The 19540-nt window shown below is 37.6% G+C and overlaps 1 protein-coding gene across 1 annotated transcript; it reads left to right on the forward strand.

The window, feature by feature from the left end:
- The first annotated feature begins 3223 nt into the window (after positions 1–3223).
- Positions 3224–18026, forward strand: LOC117343401 (toll-like receptor 2). The gene is made up of 3 exons (XM_033905743.1): positions 3224–4690; positions 5118–5275; positions 15599–18026. Exons 1-3 carry the CDS (start codon positions 3281–3283, stop codon positions 17973–17975), a joined length of 3945 nt encoding a protein of 1314 aa, XP_033761634.1. The 5' UTR covers positions 3224–3280; the 3' UTR covers positions 17976–18026.
- The last annotated feature ends 1514 nt before the right edge of the window (positions 18027–19540 follow it).

Here is a 19540-nt window from a genome sequence, read left to right on the forward strand (position 1 = left end):
TACGTAGCGCAGTAGGTCTAACGTTAGCTGTATCTCGAATGCCATGCTTAATACCATTTCAGTGGTCTCAGAAAATAAACCTCAATTTAAACACTATTTAACAACACAAAACAGACTGGTAGCAGAAGTATGCTATATCGAGAACAGGGACACAGTATTGTCGTAATTTGACTCAATCTAAACATATGAAGGACACAAGTTTCCGGTCGTCGAATACAGCCAATTTTCAAATCAATGTTTCTTTACTTACTATTATCAAAATGTACATCCCAAAACGCCAGTACGACAATGAAATCCAATATTTCAAGAACATCACCAGCTAACCTGCGACTAAAATCCACATTGTTACACTTTTTCTCGAGCTCTGAATATCCCGGCTAGACTGCATCACATCATTTTTTTAACCGAGTCCCTGTGTCTCGAGTGACCAAATCACACACATACTATACTGTCAACACTGCACTTTAAATTCGTATCTATATGGGTATTGCTAAGTTTTTATTATACAATATCATAAATATTTGTTATAAGTGAATATTTTACCTTGAAAATATCGTATCAATGTGTATCAACATCGTAATAATCAAACCGTGTATGGCACTATATTTTGTGTTGCCTTGGCGACGAGAATAGTTGACTGTCTGCTGTTCCACTACTGTGCACACATGTACGATAAGTATAACAATGTTACAAAGTGACGCACTTACGTCATACTGTTGCGACCGAATTTTGCAATCTGGTGGGGGAGTTTTAAATTTGGTTAACGTAAATATAAGGATCAGTTCATGTACCATTTGCACGAGGTTCACTTCCTTTCATCAGTCCATGCAAGCAACAAAATTGACAATCAATCCTTAATTAAAACGACTTCTCTCTTTGGAACTACGCAATGAATATCACTCATTGACTGGTAACATCTTTCGGTGATGGGGATTCAAAAAGCTTCAAATGGTAGGGCTAACCCCTCATTGGCCCAGGACGTGGCCAAAAGGGAGCTATTGGGCTATATTGCCATAAACAACTTCTTCTCTGGAACTATGTAATGTATATCGTTCATATTTGACAGGTACATGTAGCATCCCTAGGTGGCGATGATGCAAAAAGCTACAAATTGTTAGACTGGCCAATCAGTGGAGCTATTTGGCTTTCTTGAAATCACTTAGATTCCCGCCCCATAACCATATATAGCGTCACTGGGCACCAAGAGATAAACACAATCTTGTTGTAAAAATAGGCTCTGGAGTTTTCCCCACCTATAGGGACTTACCGGTAGTTTCTTGGTTATATATTTGAAACCGTTGAGATCCCCAAAATATTGCCATATATATCACTGCTGGGCATCAAGGAATAAACACAACCATGATGTAAAAATAGGCAAATGGGTCTTTTTCCACCCCCAAGGAACATAGTTTCTGGGTTGTAGATTTAAAATCGGTGTGTGCATAGAATTCATTGGCACCAAGCTTTAAGCACAATCCTGTACGAAAAGAGGCCTCGTGTCTTTCCCCCGGAACTCAACCATTAATTTACCTCCCCAGCATTCTCAATTGAATAAGTAAAATATCCACGAGTGTAAAACATCTTAATTTTGAACTTGGTAAAAACATTGAGATCGCCCTGTTAGGGTGAACGATTGTATCAATCCCACCCCTAACAACCATGGGATAACCCTGTGAAGTATATGATATAATCAATATTTCATCTCTTTGGGGATAACACACTCCAAACAGGGTAAATGGGCTATGGGAGATCCCCGTCTAAATCACAAATAGATGAGCGATTCTAGTATCTGAAACTCAACCAGGACCTAGTTGTTCAAAGGGTGATTAGGCTAATCACAGTTAACAACAATTTTAAAATCCTAATTAAATAATTTCCAGTAAAACTAACTTGACAAAAGTATATAAAACGTTAACACTTCTCATTCTCTTCCTTCCTGACCATTTTCAGGAATACACACACTCAGGTTTTGAAGCAAAGGAGAAATTATATTTTCACTAATCAAGTGATTAAGCTAATCACCTTTTGAACAATTGGACCCTGTCCCAGCAAAGTCGACGGAATGTACAAGATAGATACCGATGGAAACACCTTCGTCATAAACATGTAATCGATACAGTTTATCCGAATAATGAAGATATATCCACCATACACTGTTTTAACATTCCAGAACTCATTTATCTTATAATGACTTATGTGGTTAATGATGAAGATATCTCCACCATATACTGTTTTAACATTCCAGAACTAATTTATCTTATAATGACTTATGTGGTTAATATTTTCTATTCTAGGTGCATGTACGAAAGGATGCCACGTCACCAGGATAGAAGAGACAAGCCGTGTCACGTGTTCAGGATACCGTCTAAATACTGTGCCCCAACATTTGCCAGTCAACACGACTGCGTTGAACCTACGGAATAATGACATTAATACATTACCGGGTAAATCGTTTAGCAATCTTCATGCTTTAAAAGCACTTACACTTTCCATGAACAAATTGTCCATTATTTCGACCGATGCATTTTACGGGCTTCGTAATTTAGAGTATCTGGATTTATCTGAAAACAATCTCGATGTTTATTCATTCGACACTACAACTTTTCATATCTTGGAAAAACTTAAATATTTAAACATTCAACGAAATCGTTTCCACTTGACGAAACTATATCCGCAATATGCAGTTTCTCACATGTCACAACTGGAGACTCTTATTATAGATGTTTTTGAAGGATTCCGATTCGGAAGTGGATTTTTGAATTTAACCAAACTGCATAAAATAGAATTTAATTATGTTAGTGAAGAACGGGTGTCATTTCGAAATTCATCTTTTCTCGGACTTAAGAACTCAAATATCTCGTGTTTAGATATCTCTGTGCGGATGAAAAAAATAGAGATCGATTGCTTGTCTCCGTTTAGCAGACTATCATCGCTTAGTTTGAGTTCAAAACAAACCATACCAATAAACGTTCTTCTGCGAGCACTTTACGGATTGCGGGGAAGAGGAATGGAATCGATAACAATGCATACTAACGATGTTAAGTTTAACGGAATGATCCATTTGACGGACTCGGATTTTTCCTACCTGGGTACTATCTGTATAAAAAAGCTTAATTTAACTCGAAATTCTATAGGAACAATATCAGTGGGGTCGATTGTGTCGTGGACTAAAAGGCCGTGCCTGGAGATGTTAGACTTATCAAGAAACATAATTCATTCTCCTGTAATTTTAGTACTTATCAATTTATTTCCATCTGTTACGTATGTGGATATATCATACATGGGTGAGAAACCGATGAGGAAACGTGACATTCCGTTTGAACGACAAACTGTCTTTTTCGTACCAAGAAAGCTTCGTTATCTTAACGTGTCGCATTGTCCCATAGACGGAGCTCTGATGAATTTTTCAATATCTACTGAAAATAATTTACATGTTCTCGACCTAGGTAACCCTACCCGAACTCCGCGGTGTTCCTACGGATTCTTCACAGGGTTGATACACCTCACGGAATTGGACATATCAGGCTTTGAATGTCCAACGCCATATCTTGAAACACTCACAGAAATGCATAACTTGACACGTTTTGGGGCCAGTCACTGTAGCCTTGGTGACAGTTTTACTGCAAATACTACTTTATTCAAAGGATTGTACAATTTGACATCTGTTGATATTTCGTCAAATAATATAAAGACACTTAACATTCAGTTATTTGAGGATCAAAAGGATTCCCTTCATACCCTAGTCCTAGCCCAGAATAACATGGAAAGACTTCCGACTGGATTACTTCAAAGCCTCAGTGTGTTGGAAAGACTTGACATGAGGAAAAATCTCATAACCACACTGACAATATCAGAATATGTTGCTCTTGATGAAATGCAAAGGAGAACAGAACAGTTCAGGATTCATCTTTCCGGAAATCCTCTAGTTTGCAGCTGTTACAATGTGGATTTCATTTCGTGGATAGAAACTACACGGGCTATTTATAACAAGGAGGAACTTGTTTGTTCGGTTCTAGGAGGAAAGCAAATGAGGATTGAAGAATTCCTTGAAACGTTTGATCAATTTCAGGAAAATTGTGTCTCCCAATTCTGGTTGATCGTCTCCGTTACACTTTGTGTTCTTTTGATTGTGTTAGGTATTGCATCTCGGGAATCATGGCGGCGCAGTGCTTGGCTGCGAGTGAGGTGCCGAGAGCCATCCGCATATAATAAATATCCTTACGACATTTTTATATCGTACAGTGACGAAGATTCTGGCTGGGTAGCAAACACATTTGCCCAATGGCTAAATGAAAAGGGAATCCAATACTGCTTAGATGAGAAAAGCTTTAATCCAGGGCGTGACATAGCTGATAACATTATGGACGCCATAGATAGTTCGCGTCGAACTGTTTTCGTTGTAAGCAGTACATATTTAGAACACGAGTGGACGATGTTTACGATGAAATTAGCCAGTGTTTATTCATTTCGCGAAGGTCGAGAGAACATGAATATTGTGATTCTGTTAAACGATATAAAACGGAGTGAATTTCCAAAGCTCATGCGGAAGAACTGGAATACCATTCGTCCTTTGCATTGGCCACGCAAAAACACAACAGATCCAGAAAAAAATATCGCCGCAGAGCAGGTGTTTTGGAAAAGATTGTTAAAACGCATCCAACGAGAAAATAACATCGTTGTATCGTCAGATGTTTCAAAGTACACCGCATAATATCGATCTTACCACGTCGACAACAAAAACTGCAGAATACCTGGCACACAGTTTGTAAGGGTACATTTCAAATAGTTGATTGGTTTATTGAAGAAATGATTACAGTATATGTCTGGGATCATATATCTGTGAGAGAATGGAATAAAATAATTAAACCACACAATGAAGTATTAAGGAGGAACATTCAAGATTCAACACATCTGAAATATTTTCATCAAAGACATCTAACTGCTATGTATTTGGGATTATACCTTAAGGAATGATGCGAAAGAAATTTTGTGAAGAAAACTCAAATTTTTAACTGCCCTCAGCTTGAAAGTGTCAAAAAGTCAAAGGAATGAATTAATGCCGGAAATGTGTATCTCAGTAAAGTGTTTTGATATACATGCATCTATATCAATTCCAGGGGGAAGTTCAGAAGATAATGAACAGCATCAAGAAGAGTTGTAGGAAGGAACTCAAACCCATACCCGTAATCTACGACGAAGAAGTATCCAAACAGACCCAGGACTGGGCAGCTGACAGACCACGTCTTGAGCCGATTCCCATCCACCTACGCAACCTGTAAGACAACCGTTTGACGCAACTGAAAACCCTTCTACACAACGGCGACATCGACTACATCAACTATGGCGACCGAGCAACATATTTATTACAAAACATACTACATATATGTAGTTACGTATAGTTCGGTAAACAATGTATCATCCTTAATATAAATTCATCTTTTGTTATACAGTACAAATATTATACAAAAAAAGTAAACTATTGGTTAATTTATGATATAAATAATTCTCATTTGTAATGTATGTATGAATGTATGTGGTGCTTATTATATTGTATTTTGAAGATAACAGTGCATATTAGTTATCCATTGTACAAGTATAATATCATCAGTAAAAAGTACATGTATATTTGCTGAATAGACGTTGTATACATGTTTATGTATTGTTGGTATGGTAGTATTTTCATATTTAATTGGTTAAAGTTATATTCAAATCTGTATTATAACATATAGGGTACCTATATTGCATTAGTAGTAAATATGTGTATGAATGTCCATATACAGGTAAACTAGGTCAGTGAGGCGCCATATCTGAACTATTGTCCATAGTGCTAGAAGTGTTAGAAATGGACCTACACGTGTTAGCAATACTGTTTTATATGAATACAGGTATTAAATATATATATGTTATATGTTATGTTGCTAGTACAATATAATTGAATATAAGTTATCAGTATGAATGCTGGGTGAGGAATTGTCAAGTGCTTTGTTGTGTGTATTTTGAAGCTCTCCATGTTGGAATGAGATCGTTCCTTGTACCAATCAAGACACTGCAAACCACCACGGCTTCGGCAACAGGACCGGTTATGGACCAAGGTTAGCCACATGAAGTTTGTCGGTAATCACGGGCGGGTCATGGTATCCAAAGGCCTAGGGATCGACACTGCAGACATTCTAGTTGGATTGTCTTTGAGTAACTAGCTAGAAACCTTGGCTGGTAACCATATAGTGAGGAAGACTTTTGTGTCAGTCACCCTAGATGAGACGCGCGCGAGAGAACGCTGTACTCCGGTTCAGTTTCAATGCATCGATTCTTGTTCGTGAGGAGAACTTATATTGTGAGCTGTGACGTACTGTGACGTGCTGTGCTGAACTTTAATACATCTTTAACTTTTTAAAGTGTATAATATGTTTGACATATATATTCACGTATATATGATTATGTCAATGAAATTTAATATATAATTTCACATCTCAAGGTATAACATTAAATTGATATTTTTGTAGTTCAAATACCTACCTACCTACCTGTATTTACCGGTATTACCTGGATTTTGCAATAAATGAATGAGAGAGATAGTGACTTTCTCTGTTTACTAAATAATTAGATCCCTGGGTAAACAAATCCTGTTTCTCCCAAAAATGTTTTACCTGGATTTTCAGTTTTGGGAAAAACAGGATTAAACCAGCTGAAGCCACTGATCCACATTGTAGGACGATTGTGGTAAGATCTTCATTGTAACACGATTGTGGTAAGATCTTCATTGTAGCACGATTGTGGTAAGATTTTCACTGTAGTACGATGGTGGTAAGATCTTCATTGTAGTACGATGGTGGTAAGATCTTCATTGCTGCACGATTGTGGTAAGATCTTCATTGTAGCACGATTATGGTAAGATCTTCATTGTAGTACGATTGTGGTAAGATCTTCACTGTATCACGATTGTGGTAAGATCTTCATTGTAGCACGATTATGGTAAGATCTTCATTGTAGTACGATGGTGGTAAGATCTTCATTGCTGCACGATTGTGGTAAGATCTTCATTGTAGTACGATTGTGGTAAGATTTTCGTTGTAGTACGATGGTGTTAAGATCTTCACTGTATCACGATTGTGGTAAGATCTTCACTGTATCACGATTGTGGTAAGGTCTACATTGTAGTATGATGGTGGTAAGTTGATGACATTGATCTACATTGTAAGACGATTGTGGTAAGATCTTCATTGTTGCACGATTGTGGTAAAATCTTCATTGTAGCACGATTGTGGTAAGATCTTCATTGTAGCACGTTTGTGGTAAGATCTTCATTGTAGCACAATTGTGGTAAGATCTTCATTGTAGTACGATGATGGTAAGATCTTCATTGTAGCACGATCGTGGTAAGATCTTCATTGTAGCACGATTGTGGTAAGATCTTCATTGTAGCACGATTGTGGTAAGATCTTCATTGTAGCACGATTATGGTAAGATCTTCATTGTAGTACGATGGTGGTAAGATCTTCATTGCTGCACGATTGTGGTAAGATCTTCATTGTAGTACGATTGTGGTAAGATTTTCGTTGTAGTACGATGGTGGTAAGATCTTCACTGTATCACGATTGTGGTAAAATCTTCATTGTAGCACGATTGTGGTAAGATCTTCATTGTAGCACGTTTGTGGGAAGATCTTCATTGTAGCACAATTGTGGTAAGATCTTCATTGTAGTACGATGATGGTAAGATCTTCATTGTAGCACGATCGTGGTAAGATCTTCATTGTAGCACGATTGTGGTTAAATCTTCATTGTAACAAGATTGTGGTAAATCTTCATTGTTTTACGATGGTGGAAAGATCTTCATTGTAGTACGATGGTGGTAGGATCTTCATTGTAGCACGATTGTGGTAAGATCTTCATTGTAGTACGATTGTGGTAAGATCTTCATTGTAGCACGATTGTGGTAAGATCTTCATTATAGTACGATTGTGGTAGGATCTTCATTGTAGCAAGATTGTAGTAAGATCTTCATTGTAGCACGATGGTGGTAGGATCTTCATTGTAGCACGGTTGTGGTAAGATCTTCATTATAGCACGATTGTGGTTAGATCTTCATTGTAGTACGATTGTGGTAAGATCTTCATTGTAGTACGATTGTGGTAAGATCTTCATTGTAGTACGATTGTGGTAAGATCTTCATTGTAGCACGATTGTGGTAAGATCTTCATTGTAGCACGATTGTGGTAAGATCTTCATTGTAGTACGATGGTGGAAAGATCTTCTTTGTAGTACGATGGTGGTAGGATCTTCATTGTAGCACGATTGTGGTAAGATCTTCATTGTAGTACGATGGTGGTAGGATCTTCATTGTAGCACGATTGTGGTAAGATCTTCATTGTAGTACGATTGTGGTAAGATCTTCATTGTAGTACGATTGTGGTAAGATCTTCATTGTAGTACGATGGTGGAAAGATCTTCTTTGTAGTACGATGGTGGTAGGATCTTCATTGTAGTACGATGGTGGAAAGATCTTCTTTGTAGTACGATGGTGGTAGGATCTTCATTGTAGCACGATTGTGGTAAGATCTTCATTGTAGCACGATTGTGGTAAGATCTTCATTGTAGTACGATGGTGGAAAGATCTTCTTTGTAGTACGATGGTGGTAGGATCTTCATTGTAGCACGATTGTGGTAAGATCTTCATTGTAGTACGATTGTGGTAAGATCTTTATTGTAACACGATTGTGGTTAAATTTTCATTGTAACACGATTGTGGTAAGATCTTCATTGTAGCACGATTGTGGTAAGATTTTCATTGTAGTACGATTGTGGTAAGATCTTCATTGTAACACGATTGTGGTAATATCTTCATTGTAACACGATTGTGGTAATGTCCTCATTGTAGCACGATTGTGGTAAGATTTTCATTGTAGTACGATGGTGGAAAGATCTTCTTTGTAGTACGATGGTGGAAAGATCTTCTTTGTAGTACGATGGTGGTAGGATCTTCATTGTAGCACGATTGTGGTAAGATCTTCATTGTAGTACGATTGTGGTAAGATCTTTATTGTAACACGATTGTGGTAAGATCTTCATTGTAGCACGATTGTGGTAAGATTTTCATTGTAGTACGATTGTTGTAAGATCTTCATTGTTGCACGATTGTGGTAGGATCTTCATTGTAGTACGATGGTGGTAAGATCTTCATTGTAGGACGATGGTGGTAGGATCTTCATTGTAGTACGATTGTGGTAAGATCTTCATTGTAGCACGATTGTGGTAAGATCTTCATTTTAGTACGATGGTGGAAATATCTTCATTGTAGCACGATTGTGGTAAGATCTTCATTGTAGTACGATGGTGGAAAGATCTTCATTGTAGTACGATTGTGGTAAGATCTTCATTGTAGTACGATGGTGGAAAGATCTTCATTGTAGTACGATTGTGGTAAGATCTTCATTGTAGTACGATGGTGGAAAGATCTTCATTGTAGTACGATTGTGGTAAGATCTTCATTGTAGTACGATGGTGGAAAGATCTTCATTGTAGTACGATTGTGGTAAGATCTTCATTGTAGCACGATTGTGGTAAGATCTTCATTGTAGGACGATTGTGGTAAGATCTTCATTGTAGTACGATTGAAGTAAGATGTTCATTGTAGTACGATTATGGTAAGATCTTCATTGTAGCACGATTGTGGTAAGATCTTCATTGTAGTACGATTGTGGTAAGATCTTCATTGTAGCACGATTGTGGTAAGATCTTCATTGTAGTACGATTGTGGTAAGATCTTCATTGTAGTACGATAATGGTAAGATCTTCATTGTAGCACGATTGTGGTTAGATCTTACTTGTAGTACGATGGTGGTAAGATCTTCATTGTAGTACAATTCTGGTAAGATCTTCATTGTAGTACGATTGTGGTAAGAACTTCATTGTAGCACGATTGTGGTAAGATCTTCATTGTAGCACGATTGTGGTAAGATCTTACTTGTAGTACGGTTGCGCTAAGATCTTCATTGTAGTATGATTGTGGTAAGATCTTCTTGTAGTACAATTCTGGTAAGATCTTCATTGTAGCACGATTGTGGTAAGATCTACATTGTAAGACGATTGTGGTAAGATCTTCATTGTAGTACGATTGAAGTAAGATGTTCATTGTAGTACAATTGTGGTGAGATCTTCACTGTAGGACGATTGAGGTAAGATCTTCATTGTAGCATGATTTTGGTAAGATCTTCATTGTAGTACGATTGTGGTAAGATCTTCATTGTAGCACGATTGTGGTAAGATCTTCATTGTAGTACGATTGTGGTAAGATCTTCATTGTAGCACGATAATGGTAAGATCTTCATTGTAGCACGATTGTGGTTAGATCTTACTTGTAGTACGATGGTGGTAAGATCTTCATTGTAGTACAATTCTGGTAAGATCTTCATTGTAGTACGATTGTGGTAAGAACTTCATTGTAGCACGATTGTGGTAAGATCTTCATTGTAGCACGATTGTGGTAAGATCTTACTTGTAGTACGGTTGCGCTAAGATCTTCATTGTAGTATGATTGTGGTAAGATCTTCTTGTAGTACAATTCTGGTAAGATCTTCATTGTAGTACGATTGTGGTTAGATCTTCATTGTAGTACAATTGTGGTAAGATCTTCATTGTAGCACGATTGTGGTAAGATCTACATTGTAAGACGATTGTGGTAAGATCTTCATTGTAGTACGATTGAAGTAAGATGTTCATTGTAGTACAATTGTGGTGAGATCTTCACTGTAGGACGATTGAGGTAAGATCTTCATTGTAGCATGATTTTGGTAAGATCTTCATTGTAGTACGATTGTGGTAAGATCTTCATTGTAGCACGATTGTGGTAAGATCTACATTGTAGTACAATTGTGGTAGGCGAATGACATTGATTTTCCATGTAGCGCGATTGTTGTAAAGTTGATGACATAGATCTGCATTGAAGGAGGATTGTGGTAAGTTGATGAAATTTATTTACTAGTAATTGTAGTATGACAGGTAAGTTGGTGAGGTTTATATTGTAGTATGACAGGTAAGCTGATGAGATTTATATTGTAGTATGACAGGTAAGGTGGTGAGATTTATATTGTAGTATGACAGGTAAGCTGATGAGATTTATATTGTAGTTTGACAGGTAAGCTGATGAGATTTATATTGTAGTTTGACAGGTAAGCTGATGAGATTTATATTGTAGTATGACAGGTAAGCTGGTGACATTGATCTACATTGTAGTATGGTTGTGGTAAGCTGGTGACATTGGTCTACATTGTGTAATATGATTGTGGTAAGCTGATTACATCGAATCCAATCAGATACCATGTGTCAATAAGTTTGTCACGAACACAATGTAATGATCTTCTGATATATTTATCAAGACTACAACAATATGTTGTTAAGCTGTTTGTTACTACTTAGTTGAAACAGATATATAGATATATATAAACAGCCATGCGTGACCATATAGCCAATATACATGTGTTATAAACCTCCGTGTCAACTTCCTTAATGACGAGAAGACGACATGGGCAGCAACGTGACTCTACTCATTTCCTGCATCTGATGGATTTTACAATATTCAGGTAAATCAAAATAGTATTTTACGCCGTAGTAAAGTTAAAGGGAATGTAAAATATCATTTAGAAGATGAGTATTTACAGAGAACTGTAAATGCTTTACAAGAACTGTCATTATTTTATCTAACTGTATTATATACCGGGGTATGATAAACACAGGTAAATATGTGGCTCTACAGCGGAAATATTAGATCATGGAGCCAATAGGCTATATTTCTATAAACGATTTCTTCTCTGGAACTAAGTGATAGATGTCGCTCATATTTGAACGGAAGTTTCTGTAATTTAACTGATTGCATTAAGATTAGCGTAAAGCAATGGAAAAATTATCAGCGAATTATCATAACGTCGTCTCTTAGTGACATTACCGGAAAGTATTTGAGTGCTTTGTCAAAAACTTAACTGAAGATTGCCGAAATGAGTGAATATCTAACTTCTCCATGAGGTAAGTTAACAACAAATAGCCGAAGCGTTCAGTTCCTAGAGAACAATTGACCACGTCACTACTATAGTTGTGTCAATACCCGCTGTGCTTGACAACCATAGTAAATCTAAGACAGAAATTGTGGGTTATGAATATGTTAAAGAATTGTAAACGGAAAATGTACTTAACAAAAATATCGAGTTGTTTCTTTTAATTTTGTAAACAAAACTGGTGTCTTTATGTAGATTCACTCGAATCATATTATCTTAGCAACCACAATTGCCGTGGTTTCCAACGTCGCAACACATCACGACTTTTGTTTTCTTTGTACGGTATTTCAACGAATTGTTTGATGTGAATTGATGCATTGAATGCTGACGCGCTATATTGAATATGTCTGTATCCCATTGCGTTCATACCACCGTCAACGCAATAAAAACACTGCTCAATCCTTATTAAAACGACTTCTCTCTTTGGAACTACGCACTGAATATCACTCATTGACTGGTAACATCTTTCGGTGATGGGGATTCAAAAAGCTACAAATGGTAGGGCTAACCCCTCATTGGCCCAGGACGTGGCCAAAAGGGAGCTTTTGGGCTATATTGCCATATACAACTTCTTCTCTGGAACTAAGTAATGTATATCGTTCATATTTGACAGGTAGCATCCCTAGGTGGCGAGGATGCAAAAAGCTACAAATTGTTAGACTGGCCCATCAGGGGAGCTATTTGGCTTTTTTGAAACCACTTAGATTCCCGCCCAATAACCATACAGTATATAGCGTCACTGGGCACCAAGAGATAAACACAATCTTGTTGTAAAAATAGGCTCTGGGGTTTTCCCCACCTATAGGGACTTACCGGTAGTTTCTTGGTTATATATTTGAAACCGTTGAGATCCCCAAAATATTGCCATATATATCACTGCTGGGCATCAAGGAATAAACACAACCCTGATGTAAAAATAGGAAAATGGGTCTTTTTCCACACAAAGGGACATAGTTTTTGGGTTGTAGATTTAAAATCGGTGTGTGCATAGAATTCATTGGCACCAAGCTTTAAGCACAATCCTGTACGAAAAGAGGCCCTCGTGTTTTTCCCCGGAACTCAACCAGCAGTTTACCGCCCCAGTATTCCCAGTGGAGTAAGTAAAATATCCACGAGTGTAAAACATCTTAATTTTTGAACTTGGTAAAAACATTGAGATCGCCCTGTTAGGGTGAACGATTGTATCAATCCCACCCCTAACAACCATGGGATTACCCTGTGAAGTATATGAAATAATCAATATTTCATCTCTTTGGGGATGACACACTCCGAACAGGGTAAATGGGCTATGGGAGATCCCCGTCTAAATCACAAATAGATGATTCTAGTATCTGAAACTCAACCAGGGCCCAGTTGTTCAAAGGGTGATTAGGCTAATCGCAGTTAACAACAATCTTAAAATCCTAATTAAATAATTTCTAGTAAAACTAACTTGACAAAATTTTATAAAACGATAACACTTCTCATTCTCTTCCTACCTGACCATTTTCAGGAATACACACACTCAGGTTTTGAAGCAAAGGAGAAATTATATTTTCACTAATCAAGTGATTAAGCTTATCACCTTTTGAGCAACTGGACCCTGTCCCAGCAAACTCGACGGAATGAACAAGATAAATACCAATGGAAACACCTTCATCATAAACTTGTAATTGGTAATCGATACAGTTTATCCGAATAATGAAGATGTGTCCACCATATACTGTTTTAACATTCCAGAACTCATTTATCTTATAATGACTTATGTGGTTAATGATGGAGATTTCTCCCACCTTTCACTGATTTGTCTCCCGTTTTGATTGTACAAGATTTCTCTGTCTTTTTTAGCGCGTGCAATCTGTCATACCCTAGGGTGTGACAGATTGCACGCGCTCACTTTCTTCACCGGAAGTACTACAGGAACTACTTTTTTTGTTTACATTACGTCGTCTGCTACGTCAACAAACAATTGTGTACACAATAATACAGGTCTACAAAAATCCCCAGTCTCTAAACAACTACAGACAACTGAACAGTTTCCAAAAACAAAAAATGTCTGCCATTCTTTCAAATACAAATGAATCCCCCAACCGTAGGCCTACAACTGAAATTGAGAGCACAAGTGCACCTACCTGCACCGATCGCGACAAAATTGTTCAACTGTCACAAGTAAAAAGATCGCACAACAGCATTTCCTTGTGCCCAACTCCGTCCGATGTCACAAGATCGGTGTTTTATGGATCCACAATCAGTGGAGGAACATTTAACATCCATTTCCACAGCCATAATGACAACACAAAGTCGATTTCAAAGCGACCTCGTGTGATTTACTCCGAGCCGGACAGTGATGAGTGAGTGACGTCACCCCACGTGAAATGGATGAATGGAAATGTGTGCATATTTCCCGCGGTTTTTTTGACATATTTAAAATTGTGTTTCTTGCTACAGAGACATATACTGCAGTTATAATGACAAAACAATTAATGTTGTTTGCATAATGCAATTTTAATGTATTACTGAAAGTACCTGATAAAATAAATAGCTGTGAATTATTTGAGACCTATTTTTTCTTGCGTAAAGATGTTGGTATGCAAATATTTTGAGGCCTGACAGATGATATTCATACGCCCATGTGTACTTGTTTACAAATAGACGGAGATCGCCGATGGGAAAACACATAAAGAAAAGAGGTGGGAGAAAAATGATCATTCCCTACATTGAGGGTGTAACAAAGAAATCTCAACCTCGGGTTGGACATTCAAGAATCTCCCCCTCAGGTTGAGATTTCTCTGTCACACCCTCAAGGTAGGGAAATATTCTATTATTCTCTCATCCCTACCGGTATCATACTGGTCTGTCCAAGTAAATACACCCATGCTTGCTGTGTGTGTATTACCTCGCTTTCGGTGTAGGATAGCCACTTGTGCGCAATGATACAAAAGTAGGTCGCCGAACCGAAAGTAGATCTATCTATTAAACATTTCAACAATACATTGAATTAAGATAATCAGATAATAATTTTTTTTATTTATGATATAAATTATGTAAAAAAAACACGTTCTTTTATTGTTTTTTATTAATAAAACATGGAACTATATTTTCACGCGAAAGGACACACTAGCTTGGCCGACATCAAGTGATTTGGCTTCGCTTGCAATGACAAGGCTGCTGAAACAACGTTAGACTGTGGAAATGAATGGTTTCCTTCGTTTTTAGAGCAACAAACGCCGTTTGCATATATGGGGTATTGGTAAATCGATTGGCGCTGTTCTTTTTTTATTATATGCAGTAGAAAAAAAGTTTGGATTGAGAAAAAATGGCGTCTATCTGAGAAAGCTATCGACAGATAGTGCCTATTTTTGCATATTTTAGGTTGGGGAATGAGAGAAAAATACTCAATCATATGTGGTTCATGTAGGATAGGGATATTCCACCCTCTGGGTCACAAAATGTGGTAAAACCCGAGGCTCCGCCGACCACATATGATAGAGTCTTATAATATCCACCATATACTGTTTTAACATTCCAGAACTCATTTACCTTATTATGACTTATGTGGTTAATATTTTCTATTCTAGGTGCGTGTACGAAAGGATGCCACGTCACCAGGATAGAAGAGACAAGTCGTGTCACGTGTTCAGGATACCGTCTAAAGACTGTGCCCCAACATTTGCCAGTCAACACGACTGGGTTGAACCTACGGAATAATGACATTAATACATTACCGGGTAAATCGTTTAGCAATCTTCATGCTTTAAAAGCACTTACACTTTCCATGAACAAATTGTCCATTATTTCGACCGATGCATTTTACGGGCTTCGTAATTTAGAGTATCTGGATTTATCTGAAAACAATCTCGATGTTTCTTCATTCGACACTACAACTTTTCATATCTTGGAAAAACTTAAATATTTAAACATTCAACGAAATCATTTCCACTTGACGAAACTATATCCGCAATATGCATTTGCTCACATGTCACAACTGGAGACTCTTATTATAGATATTTTTGAAGGATTCCGATTCGGAAGTGGATTTTTGAATTTAACCAAACTGCATAGAATAGAATTTAATTATGTTAGTGAAGAACGGGTGTCATTTCGAAATTCATCTTTTCTCGGACTTAAGAACTCAAATATCTCGTGTTTAGATATCTCTGTGCGGATGAAAAAAATTGAGATCGATTGCTTGTCTCCGTTTAACAGACTAACATCGCTTAGTTTGAGTTCAGAACAAACCATACCAATAAACGTTCTTCTGAGAGCACTTTATGGATTGCGGGGAAGAACAATGGAATCAGTGACACTGCATACAAACGATGTTTTATTTAACGGAATGATCCATTTGACGGACTCGGATTTTTCCTACCTGTGTACTATCTGTATAAAAAAGCTTAATTTAACTCGAAATTCTATAGGAACAATACCAGTGTCGTCGATTGTGTCGTGGACTAAAAGACCGTGCCTGGAGATGTTAGACTTATCAAGAAACATATTTTATTCTCCTGTACTTTTAGTACTTATTAATTTATTTCCATCTATTAGGTATGTGGATCTATCATACATGGGTGAGAGACCGATGAGGAAACGTGACATTCCGTTTAATCGACAAACTGTCTTTTTCATACCAAGAAATCTTCGTTATCTTAACGTGACGCATTGTCCCATAGACGGAGCTCTGATGAATTTTTCAATATCAACTGAAAATAATCTACATGTTCTCGACCTAAGTAACCCTACCCGAACTCCGCGGTGTTCCTACGGATTCTTCACAGGGTTGATACACCTCACGGAATTGGACATATCAGGCTTTGAATGTTCAACGCCATATCTTGAACCACTCACAGAAATGCATAACTTGACACGTTTTGGGGCCAGTCACTGTAGCCTTGGTGACAGTTTTACTGCAAATACTACTTTATTCAAAGGATTGTACAATTTGACATCTGTTGATATTTCGTCAAATAATATAAAGACACTTAACATTCAGTTATTTGAGGATCAAAAGGATTCCCTTCATACCCTAGTCCTAGCCCAGAATAACATGGAAAGACTTCCGACTGGATTACTTCAAAGCCTCAGTGTGTTGGAAATACTTGACATGAGCAAAAATCTCATAACCACACTGACAATATCAGAATATGTTGCTCTTAATGAAATGCAAATGAGAACAGAACAGTTCAGGATTAATCTTTCCGGAAATCGTCTAGTTTGCAGCTGTGACAATGTGGATTTCATTTCGTGGATAGAAACTACACGGGCTATTTATAACAAGGAGGAACTTGTTTGTTCGGTTCCAGGAGGAACGCAAATGAGGATTGAAGAATTCCTTGAAACGTTTGATCAATTTCAGGAAAATTGTGTCTCCCAATTCTGGTTGATCGTCTCCGTTACACTTTGTGTTCTTTTGATTGTGTTAGGTATTGCATCTCGGGAATCATGGCGGCGCAGTGTTTGGCTGCGAGTGAGGTGCCGAGAGCCATCTGCATATGATAAATATCCTTACGACATTTTTATATCTTACAGTGACGAAGATTCTGGCTGGGTAGCAAACACATTTGCCCAATGGCTAAATGAAAACGGAATCCAATACTGCTTAGATGAAAAGAGCTTTATTCCAGGGCGTGACATAGCTGATAACATTATGGACGCCATAGATAGTTCGCGTCGAACTGTTTTCGTTGTAAGCAGTTCATATTTTGAACGTGAGTGGACGATGTTTACGATGAAATTAGCCAGTGTTTATTCATTTCGCGTAGGTCGAGAGAACATGAATATTGTGATTTTGTTAAACGATATCAAACGGAGTGAATTTCCAAAGCTCATGCGTAAGAACTGGGATGTCATTCGTCCTTTAAATTTGCCAAAGGAAAGTAGGAAAGATCGAGAAAGAAACATCACTGCACAGCAGGTGTTTTGGAAAAGATTGTTAAAACGCATTCAGTCATAGGTATTAGCCTCGTCTGTCAATACATTAAATATATGATCTTGTCTCATCATATCAAACTATTGTGTATTATATTACTTATATTATGAGATACCGATTGAACCATCCCGAGATAGATCTTCGGACGATTTTAGTTCTTAGGATAAAAAACGAGATCCCAGAGGGATCTTGGCACCCAACATTGAATGATCTTTAGAAATAGCGATAACAAACTTCAATTGTCAAAATCCAAGATTGCTGCCTGTCGGCCATGCTGTTTTCCGACTGGTCCCAAAATGCAATATGCACAATAACGGACCATGGGAAACCTATATATGAAATTTGAGAAAGATCCCTTCACTACATTCTGAGAAATAGCGATAACAAACTTCAATTGTCAAAATCCAAGATGGCTGCCTGTCGGCCATGTTGTTTTCCGATTGGTCTCGAAATGCAATATGCATAACAAGGCACCAAGAGGAACCTACATATGAAATTTGAGAAAGATCCCTTTAGTACTTTGTGAGAAATAGTGAAACCAACTTCAATTATCAAAATCCAAGATGGGTGCCTGTCGGCCATGTTGTTTTCCGATTGGTCTCAAATTGCAATATGCATAACTACGAACCATGGGAAACCTACATATGAAATTTGAGAAAGATCCCTTCACTACATTCTGAACAAGAGATCCCAGAGGGATCTTGGCGCCCACCATTGAATGATCTTCATAGGTTCCATGTCAGATTGATCTTTTCTCTACTTTTCCCTTCATTTTACTAATCTGTGCAAATTGAGACATCACTCCAGTACTTTTCAAACAAGGGAATCCTAGCTATATAAGAAATTCCAATTGTTTTCCAATTGATCTCAAAATGCAATTAGCATAACGAGGCACCAAGGGGAACCTCCATATGAAATTTGAGAAAGATCCATTCAGTACTTTCTCAGAAATAGCAATAACAAACTTCAATTGTCAAAATCCAAGATGGCTGCCTGTCGGCCATGTTGTTTTCGGATTGGTCTCAAAACGCAATATGCATAACTAGGCACCAAGGGAAACCTACATATGAAATTTCAGAAAGATCCATTCAGTACTTTCTCAGAAATAGTGATAACAAACTTAAATTGTCAAAATCCAAGATGGCTGCCTGTCGGCCATGTTGTTTTCAGATTGGTCTCAAAACACAATATGCATAACTAAGCACCAAGGGAAACTTACATATGCAATTTGAGAAAGATCCCCTCAGTACATTCTCAGAAATAGCGATAACAAACTTCAATTGTCAAAATCCAAGATGGCTGCCTGTCGGCCATGTTGTTTTCGGATTGGTCTCAAAACGCAATATGCATAACTAGGCACCAAGGGAAACCTACATATGAAATTTCAGAAAGATCCATTCAGTACATTCTCAGAAATAACGATAACAAACTTCAATTGTCAAAATCCAAGATGGCTGCCTGTCGGCCATGTTGTTTTCCGAATGGTCTCAAATCGCAATATGCATAACTAGGCACCAAGGGAAACCTACATATGAAATTTCAGAAAGATCCATTCAGTACTTTCTCAGAAATAGTGATAACAAACTTCA

This window comes from Pecten maximus, chromosome 15, assembly GCF_902652985.1.
Source record: "Pecten maximus chromosome 15, xPecMax1.1, whole genome shotgun sequence".
Classification (NCBI taxonomy): Eukaryota; Metazoa; Mollusca; class Bivalvia; order Pectinida; family Pectinidae; genus Pecten; species Pecten maximus.

Excerpts from the sequence above, each read along its gene's own strand:
- LOC117343401 (XM_033905743.1), top strand. The coding sequence starts at position 3,281 with ATGGGTGAGAAACCGATGAGGAAACGTGACATTCCGTTTGAACGACAA. Across the intron at positions 4,691-5,117 it reads ACATCGTTGTATCGTCAGAT|GGGGAAGTTCAGAAGATAAT; the intron begins GTTTCAAAGTAC and ends TATCAATTCCAG. Across the intron at positions 5,276-15,598 it reads CCCATCCACCTACGCAACCT|TCTAGGTGCGTGTACGAAAG; the intron begins GTAAGACAACCG and ends AATATTTTCTAT.